The 14,750-nt window shown below is 42.4% G+C and overlaps 2 protein-coding genes across 2 annotated transcripts in view; both read left to right on the top strand.

The window, feature by feature from the left end:
- Window positions 1–211: 211 nt before the first annotated feature.
- Window positions 212–6,388, top strand: LOC143114423 (heme transporter hrg1-B-like). The gene is made up of 3 exons (XM_076276009.1): window positions 212–602; window positions 1,822–1,989; window positions 3,260–6,388. Exons 1-3 carry the CDS (start codon window positions 473–475, stop codon window positions 3,394–3,396), a joined length of 435 nt encoding a protein of 144 aa, XP_076132124.1. The 5' UTR covers window positions 212–472; the 3' UTR covers window positions 3,397–6,388.
- A 1,286-nt stretch (window positions 6,389–7,674) lies between these two features.
- LOC143115340 (solute carrier family 26 member 9-like) overlaps window positions 7,675–14,750 on the top strand; it is a 32,668-nt gene continuing 25,592 nt past the window's right edge. Inside the window, exons 1-3 of the mRNA XM_076277309.1 lie at window positions 7,675–8,151; window positions 8,692–8,831; window positions 9,021–9,131. Coding sequence (XP_076133424.1) covers window positions 8,027–8,151; window positions 8,692–8,831; window positions 9,021–9,131 — 376 coding nt within the window. The 5' untranslated portion in view covers window positions 7,675–8,026. The remainder of the gene's footprint in view (window positions 8,152–8,691; window positions 8,832–9,020; window positions 9,132–14,750) is intronic.

A 14,750-nucleotide genomic window follows, 5' to 3' on the forward strand; every position in this document is an offset into this window, starting at 1 on the left:
GACTTGACTAGGCCCACGTCAAGATATTTGCGTGCATTGCGTAGACCAGGCTACTTACTTCTTTTTCCGTTCTCAGTAGCACTCTGCAGCGTCAATTGAAGACGAAAAATTGAGAGACTTTGTTTTCTCTACCAGCGTTGAATATCTTTAATTTCTCGGCGTTCAGAAGCTCCAGATACTTGAGTCGCGGATCCTGCGCTGTGTGCACCGTCTGCCGGTCTGTGTGTGAAATTGCGGCGATGTAAAAGGAAGCTGTTTGTGTGTCGGTTTGACAGTCTCGTGGGAACTGCGTCGAAGCGACGGGTATTGTTTACGAAGCACTAAACGGCTTCTGCCTATGCTATTACATAATTGTAAATGCTGTAAGCTCCCTGCGGCTTACCAGGACGTTAACGTTAGTTGAATAGGCTACGTCATTTTCCTTAACTGGTAGGCCTGTTTTTAACATTAAAAATATCATATCGTCTCCTAAATGGCATTTAACAGGACCTATATTAGTGTTAGTTATGCCGTTTTCGGCATGTTGGTTGGCTTCTCAGCATTTGTAGTGTGGAATGTCGTATTCAAACAGCCATGGACGGCGGCGATGGGTGGTTTATCAGGTAAGCAACACAACATACAAGTAAACGGCAGGTTTCTTGGAAATTATTAGGCTATTTTGTTGTTTTGTTGATAGCAAGACTGAAATCCTCCCGTTGCGCACGATTTCAGCATATTCAGAAGGCCGTTTCATACAGTAACGCAACCTGATATGTAGTATTGATACTAAAAATGAGCAGCTTCTGGAATTCCCCTGATATTCTCCGGATGAAGCAAAGAAGCTGCGTTCTTTCGTATTTGTTTTAGAGAGGCCTGTACCCTGTAGCTGGTTTAGCTTGATACAACTTCACAGCAGTAGGACTAAAAGATTAGCGGAAATACGAATACTTAAAATGCAATCTATGTTATGTGTGGTATGGGGCCTGGTGTGGTCATAACACAATAGTCTACTTTGTTGTAGGCTAGTCTAGGTTAAAAAAAAAATCTTTATTGTGGAGCATCAGTGTATTCGGTAGGCAGTCATGCTCCTGTTTTCGGGATACCCGAGGCTATGTCCCGTGAGTTGCAGGCAGTTTACGAAATAAGCACCCGACCTTAAAGTGTAAAAGCGTAAAATAAAAGTCCCTCTGAGTGATGTAGCGTTTGCTCTAGTTTTGTACCATGTAGGCTAGTCTACACATTGTTGATGTGGGAGTACAATACTGTGTTTAAAAATAGCAGTAACTTCACTGTTCATGTGGTATTACAATATTATAGTGTGTTTATAGTTGACCAATAATAATAAATGTGGTTTAGAATTAGAAAACAAGATGAATTTAGATCCAAACCGAATAATGTAACCTTTGAGGAGCACAGGTGTCATGGAAGAGGACATGTTTAAGGTTGTGTGTGTGTGAAGAGGACATGTTTAAGATTGTGTGTGTGTGTGTGTGTGAAGAGGACATGTTTAAGGTTGTGTGTGTGTGTGTGAAGAGGACATGTTTAAGGTTGTGTGTGTGTGTGTGTGAGTGAAGAGGACATGTTTAAGGTTGTGTGTGTGTGTGTGTGTGAAGAGGACATGTTTAAGATTGTGTGTGTGTGTGTGTGTGTGAAGAGGACATGTTTAAGGTTGTGTGTGTGTGTGAAGAGGACATGTTTAAGGTTGTGTGTGTGTGTGTGTGTGTGTGTGTGTGTGTGTGTGTGAAGAGGACATGTTTAAGGTTGTGTGTGTGTGTGTGTGTGTGTGAAGAGGACATGTTTAAGGTTGTGTCGTGTGTGTGTGTGTGTGTGTTGTTGTCTCAGGTGTGCTGGCGCTCTGGTGTCTCGTCACACACATCATGTACCTGCAGCACTACTGGCGCACCTGGCTGAAGGGACTCAAGTTCTTCATCTTCATCAGTGGGCTCTTCTCGCTGCTCTCTGTGGTGGCCTTTGCTGTCTTCCTCACCCTGGCCATCACTCAAAAGGAAGGTGAGTAGCCATGTAGCCTGCGTCGTGTTGACCGTGCAGCTTAGCCCTATACACTCACCATGTAGCCTGCGTCGTGTTGACCGTGCAGCTTAGCCCTATACACTCACCATGTAGCCTGCGTCGTGTTGACCGTGCAACTTAGCCCTATACACTCACCCTGTAGGCTGCGTAGTGTTGACCGCACAGCTTAGCCCTATACACTCAGCCTGTAGCCTGCGTCGTGTTGACCGCGCAGCGTAGCCCTATACACTCAGCCTGTAGGCTGCGTAGTGTTGACCGCGCAGCTTAGCCCTATACACTCAGCCTGTAGCCTGCGTCGTGTTGACCGCGCAGCGTAGCCCTATACACTCAGCCTGTAGGCTGCGTAGTGTTGACCGCACAGCTTAGCCCTATACACTCACCATGTAGCCTGCGTCGTGTTGACCGTGCAACTTAGCCCTATACACTCACCCTGTAGGCTGCGTAGTGTTGACCGCACAGCTTAGCCCTATACACTCAGCCTGTAGCCTGCGTCGTGTTGACCGCGCAGCGTAGCCCTATACACTCACCCTGTAGCCTGCGTAGTGTTGACCGCGCAGCGTAGCCCTACACTCACCCTGTAGGCTGCGTAGTGTTGACCGCACAGCTTAGCCCTATAAACTCACCCTGTAGCCTGCGTCGTGTTGACCGCGCAGCGTAGCCCTATACACTCAGCCTGTAGCCTGCGTCGTGTTGACCGTGCAGCTTAGCCCTACACTCACCCTGTAGGCTGCGTAGTGTTGACCGCGCAGCTTAGCCCTATACACTCACCCTGTAGCCTGCGTAGTGTTGACCGCGCAGCGTAGCCCTACACTCACCCTGTAGCCTGCGTAGTGTTGACCGTGCAGCGTAACCCTACACTCACCCTGTAGGCTGCGTAGTGTTGACCGCGCAGCTTAGCCCTATACACTCACCCTGTAGGCTGCGTAGTGTTGACTGCGCAGCGTAGCCATACACTCACCCTGTAGGCTGCACGCTAGCCCAGCTCCTTAACCACTACACTACCACCACCCTACAGGCTACTGCACACTAGCCCAGCTCCTTAACCACTACACTACTACTGCACGCTAGTCCAGCTCCTTAACCACTACACTACCACCACCCTTTGCTACTTTGTTGCTATATGAATTTCCTAAACATATGAAACCTTACACAGTCAAAATGCTATTTTTGGTCTTGTATGTAATTGTGTTGTAAAGTACAGTGGAGCATATGACTATCCAGGTGCATACCGATCTCTTGTTGTCCACAGTCCCGACTGACCCCTTCAGCTTCTATCTGTCCTGCGTTTGGAGCTTCCTGACTCTGAAATGGGCGTTTCTTCTGGGCCTCTACTCCCATCGATACCACCAAGAGTTTGCCGACATCAGCATTCTAAGTGACTTCTGATTGGACGCTTCCCTGAAGAGAGGAGGAGTCTGGAGAGTGAGCTGCTGACCAGGCCAAGCAGAGTTGATCTGAGAGTGGAGCTCAAGATGGCAGGACTGGACTGACCTGAGCAGAGCTGGAGTTTGAGTACTGCCCCTTCACTTGCCCCTTCACTTGCCCCTTCACTTGCCCCTCCCCTGTGCTGATCTGCCCCAGTCTGTGTTCCTCTGCCCCGTGGACCAGGCGTCTTATCTTTTGTGTCCAGTGGACCTATGGCAGTGTACGCCACCTCTTTGGCAGGCTCAGAAGGTGTGTTGTACATGCACAAGAATCTGTAATCTAATAATCTGATCTATTGGAAATAGCAAAAGTATGGAGAGGTGTCAAAGCCATAATCTGATCTATTGGAAACAGCATAAAATGGAGAGCTGTCAAAGCCTCTCCAAAGCCAATGGAGAGGTGTAAAAAGTCTGATCTATTGAAAACAGCATAAAATGGAGAGGTGCCAGATGCACTGGACTCCTGCTGGTCATCAAACGTAACTACTCCTGCCATCGTGCCACAGAAAGCATGAGACCCCCGTAATCAGGAAGTAAAGTGACGGGCTTTTCAAGAGAAGAGCTTGGTGCACCAATCAGGACCATGTTGCATGTTGACATGTTATCCTTTGGATTATGTTGTCTGTCAGATCCAAAATAAATTTAAAAAGGTGTTAGTGTTCAAGTGATGCAGAGCAACGGCAAGGTTCCCAGCCCATTGGAACTGATTTGTTTTTAGATTTCTTGTGTGTTTTGTTTTTAGTGCTGGTGCTACTATGTCACTAAACCTTGTGAATCCTCAGCTTGGACAACTGCTTCCTTATTATGACACTAAAGAATTCCTCATTGCACCAAAATGGAAGAGATTATGAGTGTTTGGTCTGGACTTCACGTAAACTGGTGCCAGTTTTGTGTTTGTATCATTGAAAGTCCCCAATACTAAGTCTCTATAAGGACAAGAGTCTTGCACTAGAAAGTCTACACTTTATTGTTGCTCGTAGTTATTTCAATTTAATCTCTAATGTCTTTGGCAATGTGCGATACGTCAGTATGTCTAAAGCAGAAGGAGCAGTGATGCCCAGGTGAGGGTCTGGCTGTGCTCACCTGTTAAACGTCTTTGTGGAAGTCCCAGAGGCCAGTGTGAACGCACCATTTAATGATGTGAACGCACCATTTAATCCAGATAATGATGTGAACGCACCATTTAATGATGTGAACGCACCATTTAATCCAGATAATGATGTGAACGCACCATTTAATCCAGATAATGATGTGAACGCACCATTTAATGATGTGAACGCACCATTTAATCCAGATAATGATGTGAACGCACCATTTAATCCAGATAATGATGTGAACGCACCATTTAATGATGTGAACGCACCATTTAATCCAGATAATGATGTGAACGCACCATTTAATGATGTGAACGCACCATTTAATCCAGATAATGATGTGAACGCACCAGATAATGATGTGAAACCACCATTTAATCCAGATAATGATGTGAACACACCATTTAATGATGTGAACGCACCATTTAATCCAGATAATGATGTGAACGCACCATTTAATCCAGATAATGATGTGAACGCACCATTTAATCCAGATAATGATGTGAACGCACCATTTAATGATGTGAACGCACCATTTAATCCAGATAATGATGTGAACGCACCATTTAATCCAGATAATGATGTGAACGCACCATTTAATCCAGATAATGATGTGAACGCACCAGATAATGATGTGAACGCACCATTTAATCCAGATAATGATGTGAACGCACCATTTAATGATGTGAACGCACCATTTAATCCAGATAATGATGTGAACGCACCATTTAATCCAGATAATGATGTGAACGCACCAGATAATGATGTGAACGCACCATTTAATCCAGATAATGATGTGAACGCACCAGATAATGATGTGAACGCACCAGATAATGATGTGAAACCACCATTTAATCCAGATAATGATGTGAACACACCATTTAATGATGTGAACGCACCATTTAATCCAGATAATGATGTGAACGCACCAGATAATGATGTGAAACCACCATTTAATCCAGATAATGATGTGAACACACCATTTAATGATGTGAACGCACCATTTAATCCAGATAATGATGTGAACGCACCATTTAATCCAGATAATGATGTGAACGCACCATTTAATGATGTGAACGCACCAGATAATGATGTGAACACACCATTTAATCCAGATAATGATGTGAACGCACCATTTAATGATGTGAACGCACCATTTAATCCAGATAATGATGTGAACGCACCATTTAATCCAGATAATGATGTGAACGCACCAGATAATGATGTGAACGCACCATTTAATGATGTGAACGCACCAGATAATGATGTGAACGCATCAGATAATGATGTGAACGCACTATTTAATCCAGATAATGATGTGAACGCATCAGATAATGATGTGAACGCACCATTTAATGATGTGAACACATCAGAATCGACCCAGAAATGTGGACATTGTTGCCTGACTTGTATCATGCTTTTCATGTCATTGCAAAATTGACAAGTGTGTTCTCTTGACAGATGACTTTGAGATTCAGTGACATTTAGATGTTCAGTGCACTGTTTGCTAATTTCCTTCATGTTTATATGGCTTAATTGTATGTGTTTAGTGTAATATAATATGTTGATTTTTTTACAAGTACTCATCCTCTGTGACTTTATAAATTGTGCTGGGCAATCAATAATAGTAGCACAGCTTTCTGTGTCAATGTTTTTTATGGTTTCGCTATATGCAGTACTGAACAGCGTCAACTTGTGTGTGCGTGTGTGTTGTGTTCATCTGCTCAAAGCAAATTATTATTAGCAAATGCAAAAAGAAATGCAGTTGTAATATTGGTCATAAGGAGTGTGGCTGAGGATGTGTGTGTGTATGATGACTGTGAAGAATTAAAGGATGATTCTGTTGGTTTTCAGAAGCTTCTAAGGTGTTCTCTCTTTCATTTACAAACTGCTCTTTGAGTTTGCAGTGCAAAGGAAGGGGTCACTAGTGAACAGGAAGGGGTCACCAATGAACAGGAAGGGGTCACCAGTGAACAGGAAGGGGTCACCAATGAATAGGAAGGGGTCATCAGTGAACAGGAAGGGGTCACCAGTGAACAGGAAGGGGTCACTAGTGAAAAGGAAGGGGTCACCAATGAACAGGAAGGGGTCATCAGTGAACAGGAAGGGGTCATCAGTGAACAGGAAGGGGTCATCAGTGAACAGAAAGGGGTCACCAATGAACAGGAAGGGGTCATCAGTGAACAGGAAGGGGTCATCAGTGAACAGAAAGGGGTCATCAGTGAACAGGAAGGGGTCATCAATGAACAGGAAGGGGTCATCAGTGCACCAAGCAACTAACGAGTCCCACTCTGATGAAGATGTAACATTGAAACATTAGTCTTTCCTGCACCGTTCAGAAATAAAAAAATAAGCAACTTCAACATTTGTGTGGTCCGGTGACCCCTTTGGAATACTTAAGTGTGTGTGAGATATCATTATAAGCGTGTTCGTCTCCATCAGCACTTAGGTGTGTGTGAGATATCGTTATAATAAGCGCATTCCTCTCCATCGGAATAGGGACGTTGGTTACATTTGTACTTCTCAGTGGCAGCAGAGCAAACATGGACCTCCTAAGCCCCTCCCCCAGGCACATAGTGTTTTTATAAGGACAGTTTTTACATTCAGGTGTTCACGCTGAAAAGCCGCACAACACAGATACCTGTCTGAGTGGAAGGAATCCAGGTACGTACATGTGCAGGTGAAATGCCATATTTGTACAATATAACAGGACTTTGTTATAAGCCATGTTTTGCAAGGCTCACATTAGGCTGTTTCAGATGTGTTTATGTATCATGTTCAATAATAGGCGGTAGACTGATGCTCTTTTTTTGACTGTCACTTGTTAAGTTCTCTTATCATCTTTAATAATTGCCGTTTTTTATTAGATATTTCATTTTACAATATTACGTTGCATTGTGTCAGGTATACATTTAGTGGTGCCTAAATTACACCATTTATTGATCTATTTATTTATATATGACAGCATAGACTATTTATCCCTGCCATTCGTATTATGTCAAAGTCAGAGTTCTGGTGCTCACAGTCAAGGTGAACCAGACGGATGTCTTGTGTTGCTTTGTGTGTCTAACTCCCCATATCAGTTCTTCAGTAGTACGGCTGTGCTGAACTCAAGGGCAGATAAGGGAACTAGATAAGTTTCAATGTGAAAGGAAGGACTTAGTGATGGACACAGCAGCAAGTTAGACAATATTTGAATTGTTCCAAGGCTTTGTTACTGTTTAAGTACAGCTTTTTAATGTATACATTTGAATGCAAGAAAACAGTAGAAATGATACAGCAATCTTTTTATTTCTCCCCAAAACATCACGCCTGTATTCCAATCTCCTCTCAGTGCCTTTTCATGCAAGTGATGACAATCGCCTTTAAACACAGTAACACACTTTGGGCTTCATATGTGAATCATGTCTCTTAATACAATAACACACTTTGGGCTTCAGATGTGAATCATGTCTCTTAATACAATAACACACTTTGGGCTTCAGATGTGTGTGAATCATGCTTCAAGACCGACCACGCTATGTGATCGACAGGCCTGCTTACTCACAGGCAGACTTTGATGAAACATTTACCAGGAAATCAAGGACTTTTCCTTTTGCCGACAAAGTTAAGACAGCCTTCAGGTAACATAGCCTATTTATGTAAACAGTCACAAGTGATTATTACACATGTTTTTCTTGTGTCTTTGGTCCTTTGCAAATAGATTATACATTTTAATGTAGAACTAAAAATACTTATTTTGAGTACATCTATGACAACTGTATTGTTAATATGTTCATGCAGTGGAGTCATGACTGATAGTAGTTGGAACTCTGTAATTGTGTTTTTGTCGTGTGGGTCAGGTGTAACTCTAATTGTGAGTTTGTCGTGTGGGTCAGGTGTAACTCTAATTGTGTGTTTGTCATGTGGGTCAGGTGTAACTCTAATTGTGTGTTTGTCGTGTGGGTCGTCTCTGTAATTGTGCATTTGATGTAGGGGTCGGTGTAACTGTAATTGTGCATTTGTTGTGTGGGTCGTTGTAACTCTGTAATTGCGTTTGTCGTGGGGGTCGTGTGTAACTCTGTAATTGTGCGTTTGTCATGTGGGTCGGTGGTAACTCTGTAAATGTGTTTGTCGTGTTGGTCGTTGTAACTCTGTAATTGTGTGTTTGTTCTGCGGGTCAGGTGTTCTGGGGGTCGTTTGAAGGCCCTTCTCTTCCGGCACCTGCCCGTGCTGCAATGGCTGCCAAAATACAACGCCAAGCAGAACCTCCTGACTGACGTGGTCAGTGGCGTCAGTGCCGGCACCATCCAGGTTCCTCAGGGTCCGTTCACATCCAGCGTCTGTGATAACACCAAATGTCACCACTTTGGAACACCACTTTAGCTTTTCTCACCTTTGCCTCTGTCTGCCTTAAAATTAACTAAACTAAACTAAACATATTTAGCATTAACTAACGCATGTTATAAAAAATGTTGGACTTGATCATCTCTTCTCTCTGTCCCCTCTCCAGGTATGGCCTTTGCCCTCCTGGCCAGCCTGCCTCCAGTGAACGGCCTCTACTCCTCGTTCTTCCCCCTCATCCCTTACTTCTTCATGGGCACAGCGCATCAGATGGTTCCCGGTATGTCAAGGGAAATACACACACAGGCTCTTGCAAGCTTATCACTGATGAAAACATTTGAAAGCTGGAAAGCAAATATGATACGTTTGAAGATGCAAAAGGAACCTTAGATCTTCATAGAACATCTGAAATGACCACCATTCTAACTTTCACTCACCTGATACCTGATGAGAACTTTGAACACTGTATGAACATTTGAACGTGTGAATAAAAAATAGAAATAATTATCCCAGACAGTCCCAGAAATATGACTTGAATTGACTTGAAGTTAGTTAGTTATTAACAAATAATTGATAAACTTTTAGAATACTTTGAGAACTGATGCAAGGGCGTAGGTTTGGTCTGAGCTTTGGTGGGGACACTACCCACTAACCCCCCCCCCCCCCCCCCTCCCCCGAAAAAAAAAAAGAAACTCTTTCACCAGCCACTAAAATGATTAAAATGTGCTACTGTCCAACTACTATCCATGATTAAAATGTGCTACCAACTTGATCTAACTACATTGTGTAGCCTACATAATCTGATTTTAATATGTAGACTACAGATATGTAGGCTATATTTAACACAGGGGCGTAGATTTGCCTGGGGACCGAAGGACGTGTCCACACCAATGTCAAATTACGACTGAAATGTCCCCACCATATTCAGATTGAAATGGGGAAAAAAGCGCTCACATGCGCTACACAAAGAGTTAAATAGTTTCTCACTTCAGTGCTGCGGATCATCTCGTACAGATCTTGTAATGTGCAGTAGCCTATAAGGGTAAATCGCGCTGATTTGAAGTTACCTATAATAACTACCGGTGAGCCGCAGTCTCCTGCGCAGCATGCAGCGCTTCAGCTTTACTTCACTAAGCATGAAGTGCGTCCAAATTCACCCATTCTTCTCTGTTAAACTCCTCGAGAAGTAGGCTACTCATCACACATGTGTCACATGAAAGAGCTTTTTCTCAGCTTTTAAACGGTGCTAGCTAGCCACTGTTTGCTGTGATAAACAGTTCGCGAGAAAAATAACTTCAAGAGATTGAATAATTATTCTCTGCGCCCATCTCCACATCCATTCGTCTCGGTGGAATATCGTAGGCCTACACACTCTTCACACAACACACGACAAACCATATATCAGAATAAACAGCAGACCTTACCGAACACAAAGGTGTAATGCATTCCCGTGTATTAGCTGTTCCAGAGTAATCCGGTTTTGAAATATATTAAAGCAAAATTCAACATGGTCTTTCGGCTGCATTTCTTAAAACTAAGCTGTGCTTACATCGCCTAGATATCTGTAAATATTAGAATCAGAAAATATAGGCAGCTCACGGTTAAGAGTTTGTCAATGTAGCCTTAATGATTTCTTTTCACAAAATGCTAAGCATGCATGTATTTAAGTTTCTTACAACTGAGCTGTGCTTAAATGGGCATGATTTCATAACAGATCAAATAGAAAACTAGATGTACCGCATAGCGGTACAAAATATGACCGCCGCTCAGTCCTGTACATCCATTCCGCGAAAATAAATCATATTAATGAATTTGTCTCCATCTTCTATTCCATCCCCCACTCTTGAAACTTTTGTGTATGCTTGTTTGGAATGTGTGATTGCACACATTCCGCACACAAAGTAGCCTGCTGGCGCTGCAAAGGTGAATAGATTTGTTTCTGGGCCAAAAAAATTGTAGTATTGTTATAAAACCTTTAAAATCTCTAAACAATCACAAGTAGGGCAGTTCATCACAGTCCATCCATTGCAACTGGACTGATGAAAGGTACACCTGTAGGCTACATTGTATTTGGGAAAAGCAGAAGGTAGCAGCATAATGTATTTATTTATTTATTATTAAACAAAACAATCCCTGTCAGTTCCATGCAGTTTTCAACAGCTATAAAGAAGAGAGCTGTCACGTCTTGGATTTTTGTGAATGTTTCTTCTTCTACATATGCATAAGTCATCTACAGTAGTTCAAATGATATTCAGCTTTATTGTCAATGCACAAATTAAATACCAGTAGTCTAAAACAAAATGCCGTTTTACCCAGTGGTTCAAATAACTGACATGTCCAAAAGGGCCTTCATGAAATGCGTTGCGAGACTGTTCACACATTTTAACGGGCAAAGTTGAAGAGCTACTGTCCGTTATTGTTTGTGCAAATAATATGCTGATTCATGTTTCCTTGCATTTTGCAACTATGAGGTCCATGGTTAAGCTCAATCTTTTGACGCAATCTTTTGATTTTCACCCAGCCTAGTCCATGATAGGCGCCTGATAGAAATATTGTTTAATTTTGCGATTGAGATATCCACGCACTTGCGCCCCCCTGCGACGTGTTCGCCCCCCGGTTTCAAAGCTATTCTAAATGCAAAAACGCATAGAGGGAGTTATGACAAAACCGTGACTGTTAACAAACTTTAAGCTATATAAGGTAGGCCCTATGCTAGGCCTATTACACAACACTTGTCACTAGGCTATGCTGGCGACCCAAATAAAATCTCCTTTGGAACCAATGGCTTACACCTTACAGTATCAAGCTGCCACCTCTTGGCGAAAAGTTAATAGTTTTGCATATCAGTAATACATTTCACGTAGATCACGGAAAGGGCGAATGAAGTGGACACTTGTAAATGGAACCCAACCCACTGTACAGTAGCTCAAGGTCTGTGGTTAAGCAGCCATAATGAAAGCGTTATCATTGTTTGGATACTTCACACACACGTGTTTTTTAATCGCATAGACTACAACTACCAAGCTGGAATCAAAGCACATCGACTCCCCTCTCACACCCTAAACACGCACTTCGAACAAACAAAAAGCGCCTCAGTCTCACGGAATAGCCATGGCAAACTGTATCTGACCGGTGTAACGTTGGTACTAAATCATCCATCGCAAAGAATGATTTTTGTAGCACGTGCAACAAATATGTGTAAGTACAGCCCTGTCCTGAATACATCTCAACGTGCGCTCTAAAACATCTGGTTTAAATGGAGATGTAGATAATCACGGGTGCGTTAATAAATCTACATTGCGGCGAGTTGACACAAATTATTCACTTTGACGAATTTATGTAGTTTCAGTTACTTTACTTTGAGCCATGCTCTTCCTTACTTGAATCACCTTTGAAAATAGAGGATTGTAGCCTATATGGGTGTTTGGGAATGAGCGTTGACTCAGATGCTTTTTGAGACTTTGAGCAGCTAAATGTCGTAGGATTAGCGTAGCCTACCTGCAGTAAAAAACAAGCATGTCCGATAAACATTCTCAGATTTATTTCGGCTTCAAGAGGAAATGGGAATTACATTTGTCATGCAGAAATCATCCTACCCTTAGACGTTCTCTGCGGCAAACTGCTGTACAGTCTTGTCCTTGTAGGAAGCATAGTGTCTTTTCAACCCACTTTAGATTAACTTCCAACAAAATTAGTCTCACTGCAACGATGCGCCATCTAGTGGACAAACGACTACGTGACGCCAATACTGGAAATGCAGCCAAATTATTATTATGATGAATATGTGGTTTTCCTTTAATCCTACTGAATGTGTAATTATGTATCGGCCGTTTTAATTGCCGATACTGATGGAATACGTGCCTGTGTGTGTGTGTGCGTGTGTATATGTGTGCACCACTATCTACAGGCCAATGAGTGTACAGTCACTAAATGTACACATAACTTAATTTTTTAGACCCCCCCATGGATGAAATTCTACGAAACTTGGCATACCCCCAGAGAATGTCAGGTTAATCATACACATAATATTTGGTGCAGTTCTGAACATCTTTACTGAAGAGAGGGGCGATTAAAGCAGAATGATATTGCATTTTCATTTTTTACCGGGGGGGTGCAAATCACAAATGAGTGATTATGGGCTAGGTTGATGTGGGCCCTTGAGACCAACATACCATAAAAATTTCTTCATCCTCGGTGCCACGGTTCAGGTAGTTATTAAGGAAAAACTGAATTTTTTGGGTTTCGGGGGGCCCAGCGCGGAGGGGGAGTGGCCCCCGGGGACCAAACGAAATTTTTCCGTAAAAGTCTAGTGGGGCTACATACCCACCAAATTTCATGTGCCCCGGTGTTTCGGTGCCCCGGGTATCGTTGACCAAAATTTCAGGAAGTAGATGACGAAAAAAAAAAAAAATAAATAAATAAAACTTTGACAATCCCTATATGACCGCTTCGCTAGCTTCGCTAGCGGCGGTCATAATAAATGTTAAATCAAGGGCGTAGGTTTGGTCTGAGCTTTGGTGGGGACACTACCCACTAACCCCCCTGAAAAAAAAAAAGAAACTCTTTCCCCAGCCACTAAAATGATTAAAATGTGCTACTGTCCAACTACTATCCATGATTAAAATGTGCTACCAACTTGATCTAACTACACTGTGTAGCCTACATAATCTGATTTTAATATGTAGACTACAGATATGTAGGCTATATTTAACATTTATTTTCTATGTGTGCGTTCGTCGTGTTCCAGCCAGGCTCATGGACTGACGTAGGGTAAGACTTGAGTCAAAGGGACAAAGACTAAGTCTCGGGGGGCTGTGTAGTGAACTGAGCCTAGCTGGTTCATGACTGAACTCCCATGGTGCTGTGCAGTGTATGTGTGTGTGTGTAATGTTGATGTTAGTTTTAGTGAGAGTAATTGCATTTACCTTGTCATGTATGTTAGCTGGTATAGTCTTTCTTTATGTTGTACCTCATGTGTTTACTCCGTGTATTGTATGTGACTACCCTGTTTGTGTATCGTGCTTGTTTAATTGACCTCCCTTGTGTTGCCTGTGTAATGACGTTCGTGTGTTTTGGTGCGTAACCAATAAAAACCATTCTGAGACAACTCTCCAGTTTGTTACAGTATAATATGATATAGCATTGACGGTCCTAAACCCTCCTAAAACCCATCGCGCTTGTCAAGATTTGGCAGTGACGTCGGCAGCAGCGTTTGATTGATTGATTGATTAGTTCACTTTTTCAACAATATTGGGTCCCTGGAGATGGGACAGGTCAGGACAGGTGTAACTTGAACTGTTTGAATATATTTTCATGATTTGATGTAGCTTACCTAATATTTGAGGCATATTGAAACAATAATAGGCTATTTTATAATAGGTCTACTTGAAATACATTTATTTTTATTCGTATACATTTCATCTTATTTCTATAAACCATTCAGATGTAGGCTATGTGGCTTGAATGAATGCAATGTCTATTTGTTTGTTACAAATAAAACTCCAGCAGTTCATAACTAGCCTATTGTAGCTTATTTTAAAATGAAAACATGGATATATCATCATGAATTTGTATGATTTGGCTATGACTTGACTTGACTTGCTTGACCCAAGCTATGACTTGACTTGACTTGCTTGACTGTCACAAAAAATGGGCTGACATGAAAAGAGGGCTGACATGAAGTGTTGACCTTTAACGTTATCATCTCAGGTGCTCTCAAAGAGAGTATGGGAGAGTTGAGCTACTGTCCTTTAACGTTATCATCTCAATCGCTCTCAAAGAGAGTATGGGAGAGTTGAGCTCAACTTTGTGCTGCAGAATTCTTTGTGAGAAGCAGAATCCCAAAAGGTCTCTGTTTTTCCTGCTGATTTTGTGTTGAGGGTTTCCTCTGGATCGCGTG

This window comes from Alosa pseudoharengus, unplaced genomic scaffold (genome assembly GCF_046254945.1).
Source record: "Alosa pseudoharengus isolate Yale_2024_CS ecotype anadromous, Long Island Sound unplaced genomic scaffold, YU_APseudo_1.1 YU_APseudo_1.1_scf_9, whole genome shotgun sequence".
Classification (NCBI taxonomy): Eukaryota; Metazoa; Chordata; class Actinopteri; order Clupeiformes; family Clupeidae; genus Alosa; species Alosa pseudoharengus.